The sequence below is a fragment of the Strigops habroptila genome, chromosome Z (assembly GCF_004027225.2).
Source record: "Strigops habroptila isolate Jane chromosome Z, bStrHab1.2.pri, whole genome shotgun sequence".
NCBI lineage: Eukaryota > Metazoa > Chordata > Aves > Psittaciformes > Psittacidae > Strigops > Strigops habroptila.
The window spans coordinates 60,167,549-60,187,080 of NC_044302.2; the positions used below are offsets into that span (position 1 = coordinate 60,167,549).

A 19,532-nucleotide genomic window follows, 5' to 3' on the forward strand; every position below is an offset into this window, starting at 1 on the left:
CTTCAACAGTTCTTCCCTATTACAAGGAACTTATCTTACAAGCCCAAGGCTTGGCCTTATGTTTCTCAATCTCATTAGGACTTTTAACAAACGCAAGGGGTTAAGTGCTAAGTATATCTAACAAAGATGGATGGACTGAAACACACACTTGAATACTTGGCTAAAAGAGGGTACCTATGAGGAACTGATCTCAATGCTTTGCAGGACTAGATCGACAGTTTTCCATGTAAGTAGCAAAGCGAGCTACTCCATGTCTGTTCCACCAGGGTCATGTACTTACTCTAAAAAGAAACAAAGTCTTTCAATTAGCTGATCATTTTTCTCTGTACTTTTATAAAAGAACTTTGTTGTCGTATAAAGAGCTTTGATCAGTTCAGCCTTTGCTAAACCTAAAGTAACACACTCAAAAGGCTGCACAGGCACCAGCTCTGCTTCCTGAAGTTCATGAAGCACACATTGCATTTGGGTGTGAAAGTAACCTCATTCATATATTCTGCTTTGGGTGTACTAGTTCAGGTCTTGCGTGAGCTTCCGAAGTGAATTTTCTGATCATCCCAGGACCTAAGTTCAGGACTGTCACATCACAGTCTCTGGGCATGCACACTGATCAAACTACATTAGATGTGCTCCATGCACGCACCTACTGCACTGTAGCTGCCAAAACACATTCAGACCATTGAGCCAGGGTATACCTAGTCCAACTCATGTCACCCAGTGTGATGCATACCCTCAGCACCAACTCACTCAGCTGAGAGAAGCACCCTCTGTGCTACTACTTACAACGAAATACGCAGCCAAAGTCCATTGTTAGAGACAGGACAATGAACTGAACAGTCTTTTTACCATCCCACATTATGTTCTTAGAATCTGCCAGTTCCTTACCACACATTTCCCATGTTCTGCCAGTTCCTTACAACACCTCTCTTACTTAGGGCCTATTAATGACAGAAGACCGTTATAAGTCTGCCCTGTTCGAACATTTTTTATGAAGGAAATGCTAAAAGAGAGAAATAAATTAACATTTAAATAAATTAACATGAGTTGGGCAGTTTTGACTTAGAGGGCAGACACTATTCCTACTTACATGTATTGTAGGTTGATGTTTTTCACAAATGCCTGACGGGACACAAATCTTAAGCCTGAATCCACCACGGTCCTGTGAAAATACATAAAACTGTTATGCATGTTATGTATTAAATGAAATGAGTATTTCATTTTAAATGTAATGGAAAGCATACTGATAATAATGGTTAAAATAAGAGTGTGGATCAAATCTCAACAAGGCTGAACTGCAAGATCTACAACTGTCCTCTATAACACAAAAAGGTAGGCCTACTCTCTGATGAGGTCACTATATGCTTCTATAAGAGAAAGAAAGGAAAAACAGCTTTATAAAATATGTATCCCATATACTCACAGATTTTTAAGTCCAACATAAAATCCAACTTCATTGTCATTGATACTTTCTAATTTTCGCTGGTTTGCGATGAAGCTGTTGACAAACAAGACAGAAAAATTAGGAAAGTGAATCTTTCCATGGCTTTTACTGTTCAGAGATCAAGCAGTGCTGTCTGAAAGTCAGCAATGATTGCTGACTTACTGCAATTAACACTAAGATCGAGTTAGAGCACCTTCGGAGTGAAAGTGCTCCTAAAAAACGTCCTCATCATTTAAATGGCACTTTCTGGGCAGCGCTGAAGGAGCAACAGTTGAGTTTTACACAGGGGAAATGAAACCTTGCTCATCAAGGAAGCAAATCACCCTGAAGGAACAGTAAATAAAGCTGCATTACAGTGCCACCAAATTCCAGGACATACTTCCCTACGTCACAGATGTCATCACAGCAAAAAGGCCAACTTTAATGGCGGCAGTGGAGTTACCCTCACTTACACTGAGGGGGGATCAGACTGCCCTAGTATTTTCTCTCATGCTGTTAACTTCATTGCTTGCTAAACTGATTTACTCCCTGTCACAAAGTCAGCTTCAGTTCTATTTATTTACAAGGTGTGGCTGTAGGAAAACTGAGAAAAGGGATGCTGTATATCATGATGCTACATGCACAAGCAGAAATTAAGAGAAGAGAAACTGTGATAGTATACCAAAGCACTGAATACACTCACGTACCATGAATATCTGCCTGAACCCCAAAAGGATGTGGGCATGCAAGCTGGTCCTTTGTAATATCATCATGTGAGATCTATGAATAACCAGTGACATCCCACAGACTGGAAATTAAAATGTTTTACAGATAATGCATGGGATGATATACAATCTGAAAAAGAGTCTCACAGTGCAAATCATTCAATCTAGGAAGAAGAAATTGGTGGAAACTGCAATTCAACTGACACTATGGGCAGAAAAGTAAGCCTGATGTAAGAGGTACCTTGCTAAAGAGCCCATGCATTTCAAAAGACCACCCAGTCCCAGAAAAACTTAGAGATTGACCTGTATTTTCATGAGCATTCAGGACTAACCAAAGCTGCAGTTTTTCCTAAAAAGACGGAGTCTTTCTTTGCTATAATAAAACTTATCTTCATTTTAAGAATTATTTTCTATTTAAAGGGAATTCTGGTGAACTGGAAGGAAGGTATATTGCTTTCCCAAAGGCAACCCATCTATCTCAGCCGCTGTGTCAGAGAAACCCACTGTGTGCCCACATCCCAGCAGAAGCTTGAAAATTCCAAAAGTTGGGTTGGGCTCTCCTCCAACGCTGCAAAGCTGACTTGGGCTACACTCTTGCCAAGTACCAGGAAAAGCAAAAAGTTTCCCCTAATGGATTCAATGTCCCTTGGGAAAAAGAAGGGCAGTAAAAAGACAATGCATTCACTAGACAACACACATTACTACAGGATCATTATGACACTTACTGCTCTGCAGAATTTTTTAGGATAAGATTAACACAGTGTACCCATTAAAAGATAATAGAGTCCTCCTTATTTTGTTTCCTTCCTCGGATTTTTTAAGACAATCTGATTTACTCTCTTTGGGTTATTAATCTGTTTTTTTGTTTGTTGGTTGGTAAATTTACATATTTTGCCGAGTAAAAGAAATTAAGTAGTTTATAAAAAACTATAAATTCTTCCATCTGAGAGTCCTGCAAGTGAATGATCATACTTCCTCTGAACCTGGCCTGATGAAGAACTCATGATTTAATTATCACCTTCTCTGTCACTTGGACCTCATCATGCTAAAATAAAGCTATGCAAGAGTATCAAAGATACCTTCCTTATTCTGCTCCCAGTGTCCAACCAACAAGAATCCTGTCAAGACTAGACAGAGATAGGGAAAACACAGAAGAGCAGGAATTAAAGAAAATGGGCAGAGAAACAGCGGGAGAAGAGACTCAAAAGAGTAAAATAAAAGAAACTAAGTGACTTCAGCTGGTTTTGCCAGCTGAAGATTAAGCCATCAAAAAACCTCACTAACAAACACTGCTGGAACGTAGATCGATCACTTAAACACACTTATCACCCATCCAAATCTGACATTGCAATTTTAATCATAAAAACATTTAACTAGAACCTCCCACTGTGAGAAGCTCCAGAACTTGATGTAACTTATAGTGCTACACAGAAATAAATTAGCATATTACATCCTGTGGTAAGCCTCAGCCAGTGTAAAACAGCTCAGCTCTGCCGAAGTCAATGAAGCTACCATAATTTACATCAGAAGAGCTGAGTATCAGCACACCATCTATATAAAAAGATCAGTGTTGGTCCATTAGAGAACAAACCAAAAGGATGATATTTGGGAAGAAGAGGCATGAATTTACAATCTTTTTTTTCCCTTTTCCTTCTCTTACTGTATCCCTTAAAAAAAAGGTGGGGGGGGAGGCATACTTTGAGCTGGTACTAGTTTCTTTATGGTGAATGATTTATAACTCCAGTTCCTAACTGAAAGATCCAAAAGAAATCAACGATTTTCCATAACCATACTAAGAGTGAAGACCTAGAAGAAATTCTGGCTAAGTGCGACTAACTCAAAACAATAACTGGTCTGCAATGCATTTGTAAAAGCACTCTCAGGAGAGAACATGACAGAAAAGCAAATTTCACGCAGTTGGAAATCCCTGAAAAAAGATTAGGCAAATGCAATTTACCATAAGCAGGTCATGTCCTCTTACACTTCCTCACTTGCTCAACAAGTCTGTTTTAAGTTAAGCCTCTGCAGCTATTTCATAGCAGTGAGAAAAAAAGGAATACAATGATGTAGCTGTACACTGTAAGGGAAAGTTGCTCTTCTGTTTAATTTAGAGGGAGGTTTGAAATAAAACTTCTCCATAACTGAAGTCTGTTTTTACCTTCTTCACAACTACTCTACCTTGATGTTACTTATCATCAAACATTAATACTCTAAAAGCTCTGACTTGCAGTGGACGACACAGAAATGTAATTTGCCTGCTTGCCCTTAAGAATATCCACCCTAGTCTTTAACTGAACATTTTTATTGTAGCACAGAAGAATAACATCTTGACTCACTGCTGGCTGAAGTCACGTGAGGAACTTGGAAACTCCCACTGCACACTACAGCAAAGCACAGCATCACCAAAACCTGGCAGGATAGTACCCAGTCGGATCACACGTATCAACTCACAAATACCTCTGCCTCTAAACCAAGCCCTCAGCTGCCTGCAGTACTACCATTCTGCCTCTCCTTCATGAGTCATCAGTAAACAGTATTTGTTTTCAGACCTTTAATTTCATCTCCCCTTTTAAAACCACTGATTAATTCTAATAAAGGCATTCAGAATCACAGACCTACTGACTGCACACTGCAACCTACTATAACACATTCATCTCAGCACACTTCAGCAGCTATTGAATAATGTCACATATTTATATTTCACCACTTCTGCAACATTCTCAAAAGGATATTTTAAAATCCTATCGTAAAAGAGTTAACTTCTCCAAATAAGTTCTACTTTAAGAGGATGGTCTTCACTCCTGATCATTACACATGTGAAAGACTACAGATATAGTCTGTATAACATCAGTGAAGCAACCCCTGAACCACAAGAACACGAGAAAGCAAGTTCTGCTCTTTAAAGAGGTTTAGATCACTTTGTGCCTCAGTAGCTTCAACAAGGATTTCATTCTAACTTTCAAATCTTTTTCTTAACCTGAAAAAAACTGCTCAGCAGAAGTATGTCTTCCTTACTAATTTGATTTACCCTATCTCCTCTGAATTAATGTATGTTAAGGTATGCTACTCCATTTGGAGCTATTGGGATGTGCTAGAAAACTAGCACACATTAGTCTTAACAACATAGATGCAAGCAAATAACACTGTAATTCAGCTCCAGAAGTATTTCTGTTGCCAGAAAACTCCCTTTATGGGAAACATATTTTCTTAACACTCCAAAAAAATAAATCAATTATGTGTCCAGCTCTGGTTCACATAGCTGGAAAAAAAGTTTTTAAAATTAATAAACATTCCCTGGTGAAACATTTCTGAACTTTGGGAAAACATTATACTCCAAGTTATTTTTCCACTAAATCTTTAGGGGAAAAAGGCAGCACACTCCAGACATTGAACTGTCAGTAGATGAATTACCATTTAATGACAAGTCACGTATGTCCCTAGTCTACACTACTGTGAGAGCTGTATGGTAACATTGACAATTAAACACTGAAAAGTTCTCTAGTACAGTATTTTCTTACAAACTCCAATGTTAGACCAAGCTCATCAAAAAAGTATGCTAAAACTTAAGGGCACTTTCAACACACCTGGGCTGATTTATGGTTGTGCATCAAAATCATACAAAATTCGTAAGCTTCACAAAATACTTGATGAAACTTGGCAGATTCAAATCAGTTTCACTTGCAGCCTCTCTGAAATTAAATTTAAAATAAAACTCCAGGGGTGTGAACTCACATAGTTTGAAAATGAAGCATAAAGCTACACAATGCTGCATATCAGGAATGCCAGGCTTCAGACAGATGTAGGGACAAATGATATAAGCTCCAGTCAATCAAGAAATCTTTCTACGTTAGATCAAGCTCCCCCCAGGAAGGAAACTCTCAACAGCAAGCAGTGAGCATGATACAGACATCTAGAAATGACAAGTTCTCTACAGATACACGGCTTGCTTACTCAAATTACTTTGTTCTATTTTGCTGTCTCCATCTGGTACCATCAGTGCCAGATTTCATACAGCCAACCTCAAAAAACCGAAGCTTCTACTCGTGAAAGAGCATGTCATAACTCAGGAAAGAGGCAGTGTGTCGAGTTAGTCCACTGTGGACTTACCTATCATTCAGCAATTTTACAAACAGGTACTTGACTCCTTGGCTGTCTGGTGTCTCCTGACAAATTCTGAGCAAGTGCTGTGGTGGTATTGTTTTTTTAAACCGTGAATCACTCTGTATTTCACAAAGAGTGAAAAACTGATTGCCACTATCACAGGCTCCTTAAGTCATCCTTCAGGGTATTTTTTTCCTCCCATTTAGAGTATTTAAGCATGAGTCAGAAAAGACTACAGGAGGTAGCTCTCCACGTGCAGCATAGCAGTTCTGCAGCTGACATAATTAACTCGGGGATCTTTCTTTACAGCCACAGGCACACCCATTTTTTGAGCAAATCTTTTACTGCACATTCAGCGAATGTGCTGTTCAGGGCGATCTGGAACTCATCTCATGGTCAAGGTCACAGATCACAGTTACCTTCTAGAATTCCCTGTTCTTGATGTGTGGCTGAATGAACTGCCAAGACACTGTGGGGCTCAGACATTCTGCTCTGTGCCAATATTCTATGATTATCCCATTAGTAGTACAAAGTTGCCATTGCAAATTGCTTCTCCAAAGCCATCACCCTGAACAATTAGTGCCAACCCACCAGCTTGAAGCAGGAGAAAGCACGCATTCAGCGGAGATCCCAGTCCTGTTATGGTATTGCAGGAGCAGATCCACACTCTTGCTTATGACTGCAACTCCCTGGGAAATGGAAAGCCCACGATTTGCCAGCCAACCTTAGTTCCCTCTTTACAGTATGCAAACATGAAGGCAAAAGCAAAAAAAAATGAATATGTGTGCAATGCAGAGTTTAAGGAAACAGTTACTACATTTAGAGGCAAGGAAAACAAAACATAATGCACCCCTGGGCTTACTTACATTTCTGGTTTGGCCTCAAGGTGTTTGCTCTGTTCTCTTCAAATAGCAGACTACCAAATCAAGCAAACTCTCAAGACATTTCATGCAGCTTTCCAGATTTAAGATCCATGCCCTTGATGAGCTCCACCTTCAGAATTACTTTTCAAAAATGCATGCAAAGCTTATTTGAGTATTTTCTCCTTTTGGAAACCTGTCCTCCCCCTTGAGCTCCATGAAGTTCATACATTTGATATTCCACCAAGACATCAATTTTTGACATTTCTCCAGAGGACAACTGACAGCTACAGTCTAGTGTTTCCTTAGCAGTGGTATTTTGGAAATGTTGATACTCCTTGAATATAGTCAGAAAGAAGTATCAACTGGCCAGACAATAACCTATTTATTCAAAAAGATAAGTTTTAATTACCAACCTTATACTTATCTACAACACACATTTTATTCATTATGTAAGAAATCATCCTTGCAGACTGTTACGAAGAGGCTTAAACTCCTGTACAGTCCTTTCATAATATATAGACTAAAAACCGCATAAAATAACATAAAAGGAGAACAGTGAATGTGGCTTTTTATCAGTTCTTGACAGAAAGCAGAGATAAGACTAATCTTCTTTACTATTATTTGGCTTGTAAGAAAGAAAGAGCACCTCAAAGGAATTAATAAATACAAACCAATATATGTGACATCTCTTTCTCCTACAGAACCACTTAGTGTGGTGATTCTTCAAAGACCAGTAACACAACCACTCTCTTTTTCACCAATTGCATCCACCACCTCTGTAGCTGTCGTTGGCATTGATGCAAATGAGAATGGCAAAACATCAGTAAGACTGCTCCTAACCATCCTTTATGTGAATCTTTTTGGGTCCCTCAGTGAATCAAAACATTAAAGCACCTTGGTTGATGTCAAAATCTTTGAATTCTCTTCTTCACAGGTACCCATGCTCAGGCAGTGACTGTGTGGAAGGGATATCTTAAGTGAGTTACACATCCTTCAGAGTTAGATGAGCACTTGTAGACATGTATCCGTATGCTTTGTGACATTTTAAGTCTTTTTCCTAGCTCCAGGTTTTGACATGTTCAGTATTACATGATTCTTTGATTCAGTGTAAGAAATTCCCTCTGAAATTCTCTCAGGTTGGCCTTCCCCTGACATACATTCTTGCCACTGCTTGACATTAATTCCTGGCTTTATTCAGTTTAAAATTACTGGCTCTTGGAACATCAAATACTCTGTTCAATCTGCTCTGATACTCACTGGATCAAGACGTATGTCCATACCTGCTATACTGTCCACTGTCCTGTTCACTGCATGCAGTACATGCCAAACACAGTGCATGCCCCATGCCAAATACAGATCAAAAGGTAATACTTCCATATGACGGAGCGAAACTGCAAAACTTGAAGACATCTATTCAAGAATATCCATCTATACCCTGTCAATGCATTAAACTATCTGCATAATTTAACTCCTGACATCTCAAAGAATAATTCTTTTTCCATAAACCAGCAAAAATTTTCCTTCTTGTGTTTTTATTTAAGTCTTGAGAGTCTCCATATGGTCATAATATCTACCCTTTTTCTCTGCAATTATTACACAGAGAACTCAATTGGTAGATGTTTTTCCATTCTTCAAATGACACCATCTTCTGCCATGGTTCACAATTGATTTCCTATTCTCTTTGCCAAGACCTGTGAAGCATCTCGTGTAGCCTTGACCACTGTGTCTTCTCCAAGACGCATCTTGCTTTTAATGGAAGACATACATGAATACAACTTCGCATTGTTACTGAAGCATTCCAAAAGGGTTATGGGTTGTATTTTTGACTTTCCATGATACTGCCACTCTTGACATTTACCTCAATTTTCTAAGCCCACAACAGGTCGACACCTTCTATATGTCATGACCAATCTTACTGTTTATATTTAACCCATGCATTTTTCAGAGAGCATTTCAACAGCACTAAAATGCTTTTTTGTTGAAGCCTTTCAAAGGCATTTCACTCTTTCATGTTTATGTGCTCCTCATAGTTCCCTATTTGACTTTCTTTTATCACATTTATTTCCATTCTGTTTTCCATCCTATATAGTCCATTTCTCATTTTAATTGGCTGATCTTTTGAATTTATAGCTTCTTCTATTAGCATTCCCAAAAAAAGCACTTTCTCTTCACTTGAGGAATCCTGTTCTTCACTTAATATAAGTAGTTTCTCACTTGCACTGCATATATTAGCATAATGATGTGTTTATTAAACTTCCTGCACATTTGTTAGTATCCAGAGTATCTCTAATACTTGTGCTGACTGCCACATTGCTGCCACTGTTTCCATAACTTTCCATGTTCCTGTTCTTAGCCAGTTTGATTTTAGGGAAACTCGCTCTTGCAGTGGTACACACCAGACTAGCATTCTGTATCTGTCTTTCAGGTTTCTCTATTGCTGTTTGTTCTGCTGCCTGACATAGATGTATTGCCTCTTCTAGAGTGAGATCAACTTTACTTAAAAACCCACTTGTGGATGTCTTTGTTATTATACTTAAGGAAAATACACTCTTTTGTACGCATTAGTTTTCCAATTTAACATCATTTCAAGCCTTAGATCATCTTCTCTACCATTTCCCCTTCAAACTAAACTCTCACCCTGCATGTTCCTATTCACAAGGTGACATCTTTTGCTACAGTAGTCTTCAAACTTTTTCAGTATTTCTGCAAAGCTGCCTTCTCCTTACCCACCACTACTTCCACAGAGTTCTTCGTTTACCTTTACAGCTATTGTTCCTGTCACTGCTTATGAGTAGAGTAGTATTTTTCTCATCCACCAGCCTGTTTCTCCCTGTGGTTTTCATGACCACTGCACACACCTTCTTCCAGCACTTCTCCAACTACACACCTTTGCAGTATTCCCCCCACTCCAGGATGTGCACAGTGAATGAAGAATTCACTTGCAATTACACAACATCAAGCAAATATTTCAATGATACCTCCAACTGTCAGGACTAAACCTTACATTTCAAATACCCCCTGTGAAAAGCAAAACTGCTTCAAAGTAAACTGTCCATTAAAAGTCGTGAGAATATGCAGAAGTGCTCTACAGCTGACGACAACTGTGCATACAACCACACCAAGCAAACAGAGGAAAAACTGCCCTGTCTCCATGCAGACCCAAATGCCACTGGAGGGCTGGGAGAAATGTTCAGGGCAGAGAGGACAGAGTCTTTCCTCCATGCACATCCCCCTCCAGGACAAGCGGCATCTCTTTCTGCAGCTGTGCCACTTAGGTCTATGTACCCCAGACGGCACAGGCTCCAGGCAACAACACAGTCGGTGCACAGAAACATAGTCCAGGATCTGCAGCGATGTCTAGTGCAGAACGAGTATCCAGCATCAGTATTTTTCTATTTAGCTACCTTGATGTCATGTGGATTTGTGCCAATTCAAAATGTTTGTAAATTTATTTGAATCTAACCTGAAAAGTTTAGGCTTTTATGTATGTGTGCAATACTCAGTCTTCAAAAGATACTTCTATTGCTACCACTCTAAACTGTAAATACTTCAGCATATGCTTAATACCATGAAGTTAATATAACTGCCCTCAGCAGAAGAGTACAGTGTATGTGTTTCTCAGATAAGGATCATGGTATGCATAATGTGTCCAAAACCTGTTTCTAAATATTAGGAAAAAGCAAGACTGGAGGGGGGGAGTAAGTGGGAGATGAATATGTAAAAGACTATTCACACACTGCGGGGGGGAGTTTCACCTTCCTGAACTTGACCCATATTCACCAAACAGATTCACTTGCTTAAAAAAAAAAAAAAAAAAAAAAAAAAAAAGTGTCTCTGTGAGGTAGAAGACCACAGATTTACAAAAAAAAAAAAAAAAGGCTGAAAAAATGCTCCAGCATCGTCCAGGGGTACCAGGTTCAATTCCTTCCTCTCCCTAAGGGAATGTGACCTCATCTCTCAGAAGATACCATACTATAAAGCAACCTGAGAGAGGGCAGTCTTGATTTTACCTGTTCATGCTGTTCTAATTTTTGCTGTAATTGAACACTCAGTGGAGCAGAAGCAGGAACCAGCTGTCGTGCTACACAAATAAGCGCCACAGTTGCTTAGCTAAACAGACTGTCCTGCTCTCTGACCCAAAAGCACATTTAAATACTCCATGACAAGTAAGGCGACTCAGATGGGAAGAATCAAGGCAAAGCCCACACACGTACACCATAAAGGACAGTAGTTGAGATTTGACATGCAAGACCTTTGTTCAGTCCCATGCTCTACTTGAAGCAGAGCAGCTCACCACATGCGCTGCTGAAATTGTGCATCTGAGACCACAAAAACATCTTACTCCACAGTTCGACCCTGCTCACTAAAAGGAAGGTCTTGCTTTTTCCACTCCCAGTGGACAAAGTCCCCAGGGTTTCCTTACACTCAGTGGAGAGAGAAGGGGATGTCTCCATCGGATAATTTGAAGTAGGAACCTAATTTAGCCTCCTGAATCACTTCCTGGAAGAACTGAGCTCTCCATTGCTGGCAAGAGAGCAGCCAGCTGAGTTAAGCACCTTCATTGCACAGTTTGTGAGGAGTTGCCAGATTTTAAATGCTGAGGCCTGGGACAGTCCCAGACATGATTAGCAAGTCCAGCACATGACACCCACAGCACATGCTGTGAAAAGTCCCCCAATCTATGCCCAATAAGCCTGACATGGCCAGTATGTGCACAAGATTTATACACATATGCTCGCTGTTCTGTCTGGCATTCAGAAGATCAGACAGTTGTTGCAGAAGAACGGGAAAAGTCACGTCCTATACACCCTTCATATGGAATACTGCACGTGACTGTGCAATGTGGGACACGCGTGCTTCACAAGATATCTGCTGAATACAGCCTTAATTATTTTTACACATATGGTTAGGATAAAAAAAAAGGTAAAAATAATTTCATTTAAATCCAAAACTGGAAGTCTTTTGGCCCAACTGTCAAACCAAGAGGAAAAATAGGTGACTTGCCCAGCTCAAAGTACAGCTCATTGTCAGACTCTTCCATAAGGACCTCAGAAACATTGCCGTTTCATCGCTTTTCTGTTTCAGCAATGGACTAACTTTAATTAAAGCTTTGCCCTTCTTTTATTTATACATCAGACAACTATATACAGTGAGACATATATCCTCTATGGACCCAGCACAAACTTCTGTAATGGCTGCAGCTTCTACTGTTTTGTACACAGAGGTGTAGGTTCATTTCAATACAGAATTATCTAAAGCCTTGTAAAAGACCCCTCGAAAATACTTGATCTCAACTTCCTCTTGCCTCAACATATTCAGTCTTCACACAGTAGAAAAACACTTGAGAGCAAATGCAAGACGCAAGTCAAAAACACATCAAATAACAGAGCAACAGGCCTCTTCTCTTCCAAATTTAAAACAAGACAATGCTTGAATCAAAGTTCTTTTCATCCTTCACAGACGTCCTCTAAACTACTCTACCCTGCTGAAACGCTAATTCCAGCCAGTTTTGTCACTGCCTTTAACAAGGCCAGAATCTCAGCCTCAGCTTCCCCCTGAAATAAAAGGAACCTAAGTACCTTGTTGGATCAGGACCAGCTGCTTTAGCAAAAGGCTGGTTCAAGTCACACCATTCAGAGATTACAATCTCTTTAAGTGCTTCTGAAAGTGCCCTGAGCCTTTAGCTTGCTTTGTTCCACTTTCTGTTACTTCTGCAAAAAAAAAAAAAAAAATCTCATTTCTTCAGGCCTTGTCTAGGAACCAAAGAATATTGACCTGAAATCTGATCTTCAAGAGTATATCCTACCAATGACGACACAAGCCAGGAACAGGAATAGCTGAATTGGTACTAATATATTTTTGTTTCAGCTGTAATGTCTGTTGATGATCAAACTCACCATAGGTAATTTTCTTCCAAGAAAATAAAAAAAAAAAATATGCATATTCACAACAGAATTTCCTTGGCATGGCTCCTTTCCCACAAGTCCATTATGACTGTGCAATGTTATGGTTAATAGTACCTACGTAAAAAGCAGGATCTCCCTATGCATGTTTTAACTCAGGGGGTAGTTCGGTTTGCTTTTTGCATTTTCTGAAAATATAGGGTGACAATCAAACAGGAGTTAAGGTGCACCCCTTTTATATTTGATTTTAACAGCAGCTATGTGCTTACATACATCTGGATGAAGAGATCTTGGCAAACACAAAGTGTCCAGTAAAAAAGCATATTCCCATTCCAGGCAGTGCAGGCTTTCAAACCTCTATGAATTTATTTCTCCATTTGAAATATATGTAAATCAATGGATTTATACAACCAGTGCTTCATTTTTTAAAGGACAGTTTTCAAAGAGAGGTTTTTGCAGATGTAAGCTTAATATACATTTAACATAAATAAAACATTGAGACAGTTTTAGAGTTCTCTGATCCATTTTTCAGCTTTTATTATTCTTCATTACCTGCTACAATCATCAAGCTTGGGCAAGGGTATTTGGATGGCCACCTTCATTAACATATTGTTAGACATTCACGCAGTGACAGATGACAAACATCAAAGAAAGGGAACTGCAATCCAGTGAGGGAGGTCCCTCTTACTTTAAAATGAAATTCAAAATAAGAGCCTTGTTTAGTTATGTACAGGTTTTTGCTTTACAGTTACAGGGCATCTAAAATCTTGCTAAGCTACTTCTCCCTTACACTGTCAGCATAAAAATAATGAAGAAAAAATAGAACCTGAGAAATCTGGAAAATGCCAGCCTAAAGATATCTCAGGCTAGCCTGCTGGGCCCTCCGTTTTCTCATTAGTATGGAAAGAAGTGGAAGTTTCTTGAAAACAACGTATTCAAGACCAAATCCTTTAATTCATAGAAATCGTTTTCATTTTAGCATATAAATCCCAAACCTCTCTCAAAACTCTTGAGTGACCAAACGCATAGAGGGAGAGGCAGTGTTTTGGCAGCCCAGCCATGAGCACCTCCTGAAGGATGCTGCCCTTCTCCAGCATGAGCTGTTTTGCCTCAGCCTGCTGGAGTCAGTCCCAGTGGAGACCCCAAGGAGTCCCATCAGTCCTCATCAACTGGAAGGTCAACGACTGAAACAAGACAGGTTTCTGGGAGCAAAAAACCAGAAAAAATAATGCCAGTATACACAAAACCCAATGCTTTGTGATATTTGGAGTATTTTTAGACCCTAGAAATTACAAAACTGACTTTTGTAAAGTATACTTTCAGCTCACCTTAACCAATTACCCAGATCTTTAAAGGAAGATAAAAAAGACGAATTCCCAAAAGCAGCTATTATATCACCACTGTCCAAAACCCCTTTTATAATTTGTAGCCTGATGCCTCGTGTTTTATTACACAATTCTAAATCACCAGAAATAACTTTTCAATCCAGCCAAACCATGCAATCCTGCACAGCCAAAAGCTGTTTTGAGGAAGAAGGGGCTGAGGGCTAGAGGAGCCTTGTAGACAGTTTTATATTATATTAAATCTACAAGAGCCTAGAAATCTAAAATGAAAAAGACCCAAAATAACAACAGCTCTGAGCTCCATATGAATTTAAACATGCTTTTTTTTTTTTTAGCACAAGCTCACATGACTTGTTAAATAATTTACTCCATAAATTACTTATCCTGTCTTACTTATTAACAATTCTAGAGTGCTTTATATAGCTGCAATAGAAATTTATTTTGTGGTTTTGAAATGTACGCAATACACAATCACCTCTCCTTTAATAGGCAAGAGCTTAAAAGTCACCTACTATTTTGTTGGCAATCAGTTCTTCCTGAAATACACCAATTAATTTCAAATCCCATTCACCTGAATAATCCTAAGTCAACATATTAATGACTTGATATCAGAACTGTGAAACTAGGCCAGGAATATACTTGCACTGCAGGAAGACACGCTGAAATCAAAGTCTTTGAAGAGTGATATACACTGTGATATACTAACAATACATTTTACTTAATGAGAAAATATTAAATCATCCTTTTACAAGAAGTCCTGATGACTTTAAACATTATTCATTTACTATCCGATTAGTATTTTTTTCACCAAGGACTACTTATTTGCTATTGTGCCTACACGGCATGAATTTAACGATACTTACATACTCATTTTGCTCTCACCACTCTTGGTCCTTGGCTCTTAATGCAAGATCAACGTGAGCTTGAATGACTGATACCACAATTTTAATGCAGGATCTCACTCTGGAGTTCAATTTCTCTCTAATAATATCAAAACTACCAAACAATTATTACCATTAAGCTCTGTTATGATAAGCGATTTTAGCACTGGCACGTGCTTTCCAGATAAGGAAAGCCAATTGTACGAACCTAAAATCTTGTTAAAGACAGAATTTTCAAAATCTATCTTTTATTCATCTGAATAGAAAACTACGCAAGAACAACTAGTGAAGGAAAAGGTAAGGAAGATGACTAAGAAAAGCACCAGGCATAAATACTCTTATGCCCTCCCACACCAAGTTTCATCAGCTGGCCGTCACAGGGCTGATGCAGAAGTGCTCTGAGTGTCTTTCCACTGCTCTTGGTAGATTTGGGTGCAGGATCCATCCAGGAATCAAGAAATAGCTGGACTGGGAGGCAAGTGTTTATTCAGCTTTAAGCTGCAATTTACCTACAGGTCAAAACAGAGCTGAAGCACCAGGGTGCCAAGTGGTGGAAGCTACTCAATGTGTGGGACCACAGCTCCGTTACTCCTACCAGCACCACACCAGCTTTCTCTCCCACCTCTCGAAGGAAGGGAGAAACCCTCACTGCCCATTTACATCCCGCCTGCTGGGTGCTATCCACCTGGCCCAGAGTCAAGCCTCTGCACCATCGTGGGTTTCACATGCCTTCCCTAACCATGCAGTTATCCTAACACTCCAGTGCATGTGGCCCCAGTGAGGATCTGGACTAAGCCCACATGCCCTGGGTGCCTGTCAATGTTTTGCCTTGGACTGTGGGATTCACTCCCATGAGGAGCAGGTCGTGAGCAACAAATGAAGGATTGCTTTCAACAGAACTCAGGAAATACATGAGAATAAATTACTAGAAATTAAGTGTCTTTTCCTCTTCTCTTACTTATACCAAGAGTGATTTTACCGGAGACCAATGGAACTGTGCTCCTCTATCTACAAAGCACATAACAAAAAATCGGGCCTGAAGCTTGCTAAGTAAAATGCAATGCCCTGGTCTCTTAAACTTGTTTCTTAGCTAGAATGTTTCCACAATCTGTATCTACCGTATTATAAGTGCTTCCCTACATACTTAATGTTTACTGAGCTCCCACAATGAAGTAATGTGACAGCTACTGCAGTCCAATTTTTAATTTATGCCTATAAACTAATTAAAGAGCCTCTGTGTTTTATGTTAAAAGTACGCATGAAAGACCATCCTAAATATGTGCAACAGCATCTCCTGAGAAATCCATGACTCAAAATTATTTTTAGATCACCAAACACAACAACGTGCAATGTCACAGAATGATACAGTAAAAACTGAAAAGAAATGTAAAGACAGTGATGCTCAAAAAACACAGGAAGATGAAAACCAAAAGCATCAGTGCAAAATGACTAGACACGCTTTAGGTTGATCATGGCTGGAATACATATTTCCATGTGTGTTTCTTCCTCTGGCCTTTTAAACAGAGTTAAATTCTAGAGCGGGATTGCTTTTTTACCTCCAAATTGAACATACAGGAAAATAGCGCCAGCAAAGCCTATGAAGATGAGCAGAGATGCATAGCTCAAAGCAATTTTTTCTTTTCCTAGTGCAGCAATACACCAAATATTAAACACACATCTGAAACAGTAACTGCTGTAACAGCAAGTCTGTTTCTTTACCACAGGTCCTGAAAGTCTATCAAAGGTAAGCCATGTATAAGTAGTAGAAATTACTGTCTCCAGCTTTTTCCCCAAACACACATGGGGGAATGCAGCAAACTGACTTCAGCAAACTGCTGAAAGGTAGCCCAAAGGCCACAGTTTAATCTAAAATCACACATTATTTCACAGTATATTATTTCTAAAGGAAACTGAAAAGGAGAAGGATGGAGAATGCAAATAGTATATGTAAATCTGTATAGATTTGGGGGGAAGTATTCTGATAAGAATACTCATTAAGTGTCATGGAAAACAACCCAGAAACAACAGGGACTGGAAAATACAGAGATGGACGTAACACCTTGAGAAGGTTTTTTTCCCCATATCTATCATATGCAAGTCCAGTACCCAAAATTTTTTGCTCATCAAGAGCCTTTGCAGCTTTTCTCTGGCAGCATCTGTGGATGCCACGGAGCAGAGAGCTGTGAAACGATGCAGGATTTCAGAAGCAAAGCTACAGAACTCTCTCACCGAATATCATCTGCAAGCAAATGAGGATGGAAGCAACACATGGGTAAGGGAGAAAGAAAAAAAAACCAAACGACAACTTTCTGCAGCTTCTTCACTATTAGTAAGGGTTTCCTAATCCTCCCGCACTTGCTGGAGACAGCATAATGCTCATTCCTCCGCAGACTTAGTATTTCTCCTTCCAGCCACCTTACTGAGAAGGGCAAAGAAGGCTTGCGTGCCTGTGGGGAAGATAGTTTGCTGTCCCTTCCACCAAAATCTGCCGCATCGTCTCCTTTCTGTTCCTTTCTTTTTGGTTGGTTGACTGTGGGGATTTTTTTAACAGAAAAAGCGTACAGGAGAGATCGCGAGGGACGGCGGGAGGGAGCCACCCTCCAAAACTCTCGGTTCGCAGGAATAAACCGAAGGAGCTGAAGTAAAAGAATGAATAAAATAAAGCCCCCTTCTAGATCAGCCGCGGCCGCAAAGTGAGGTCTGGGCGGTGCGCACCCCCCGGCCGGTGCCGGACCCCAGCTAGCCGTCCGGTTCCCCGGCTGCCCCGCGGGACCTCCGCGCCGACCTTCCGCCGCGCCGCCCGTCCCGCTCGCCGGGAACCGCATCGCGGGCAATTAGGATTCATCATCTTCAGTGGGCTGGCAGCGGAATCTCTGTGAAGTCTCGCTCCAATTAAATCACACCAGGCTCTCAGGCTCCCTGCCACCTCATCTGCCCGCGGAGCAAGTTGCCTTTCGGCACGGCTGAGTTCCCTGCCGCTCCCTCCCGCAGCGTCCCCCGGACGCCCCGTCCCGCCAGCCCCCGTTCTCGGGCCAGACCGTACTCACATCTCGGTGACATTGTCGCCGTCGGCGCTCTCCTGCGGCACGGGGAAGGAGGCGATGCCCGGCGCCGGCTCCGCGCACCAGATCCGCCAGGAGCTGCAGCGGCAGGACGCGGGGCAGCCCAGCGCGCCCCGCCAGCAGCCCAGCACGAGGCAGCACAAGCCCCACAGCCGCGCAAGGCCGGGCCCCGGCCTCCGCCGCCAGGACACCATGCCGACCCCGCTCACTCCAGCGCTGCCCCGACGGCCTTCTCCTGCTCCCGCCGCTGCCGCCGCCGCTGCCGAGGCGCACGCCCGGAGGGTGCGCAGCCTTCCGCGCCTCGGGCGGGCTCCCCGCGGCTGGGGCTCACATGGGCGCGCCGCAGCCGCTGCCGCAGCCACAGCCGCCCCGCGCCGCTGCCCGACCCGAGGACTCCGGGAGGCGGCGGGAGCTGGGGCCGGACGCTGCGGCGGGGCTGGGGCGGAGAGGGGCGAAGGAGCCGCCGGCGCGGCGCGGCACCTGCCTCCGGCCCCGCGGGCGGGCGGACAGCGGCACCGCCTTGTCCCCTTGGCGGCTCCCGATGATGCTGCAAAACCCGCGAAGCGGCGGGGGCAGGTGGCGGAGGCTGCGCTGCTACCTGCGAGGGCTCGGGCGGCCGCTGCCCACCGGAGGTAGGGAAGGAGGGAAAGAGGGAGGCACAGCCCTCGGCAGCGTCGGCGGGGCTCGGAGAGCCGTGCTCGCCTCTTTACGCACCGTCGCCTCCTCCTTCCAGCTGATAATAAAGCAGCCCCGGCTCCTGCTCCAGCCCAAGCCAGGGAGCTGCCGGCAAAGTGACGTGGGGCTGACGCAGAGAGGGGCAGAAACTCCACAAAACGAGCCTGAAATCAGAAAAAAAAAAAAAGGGGGGGGGGGGTGGGGGGAGAGAAAAAAAAAAGAAAGACAAAAGCAACAAGGGCGGAGGGAGGGGGAGCGAAGGGAGGGTGACGGAGAGCAGATACCAATAGGCACTCTGCGCCTGAGCCTTCAGACGCGCTCACACACACGCTCGCGCGCGCGCGCGCCCCGCCGCCGATGCGGGCTGTGCGCTCCGCCGGGCAACCTCGCCGAGGGACGCTGGGCGTCCCCGCAAAGGCGAGACCTCCCCATCGCGGGATAAACGCGGCTGTTGCGAGAGCCCCGAGAGGCGACGGACCCTGAACCGCTCCCCTCGAAACGCCTTGCCCTTCCCGGCACGGCTCCGCTGCCGGAGACGTGTTGTCTTCCCCTCCGCCACCCC

General features: G+C 42.2%; 1 protein-coding gene across 4 annotated transcripts in view; it reads right to left on the reverse strand.

Annotated features, from left to right (window-relative positions):
* The window catches only part of LOC115619908 (BDNF/NT-3 growth factors receptor), a 96,171-nt gene extending 77,077 nt beyond the window's left edge, over positions 1-19,094 (reverse strand). For 2 of the 4 annotated variants that reach the window (XM_030512907.1, XM_030512909.1), the window contains exons 1-3: positions 18,281-19,094; positions 1,418-1,492; positions 1,085-1,156 (exon numbers count right to left, since the gene is read on the reverse strand). In XM_030512907.1, coding sequence (XP_030368767.1) covers positions 1,085-1,156; positions 1,418-1,492; positions 18,281-18,489 — 356 coding nt within the window. In that variant the 5' untranslated portion in view covers positions 18,490-19,094. The remainder of the gene's footprint in view (positions 1-1,084; positions 1,157-1,417; positions 1,493-18,280) is intronic. The other 2 variants (XM_030512910.1, XM_030512908.1) reach the window with 1 other exon arrangement.
* Positions 19,095-19,532: the final 438 nt, after the last annotated feature.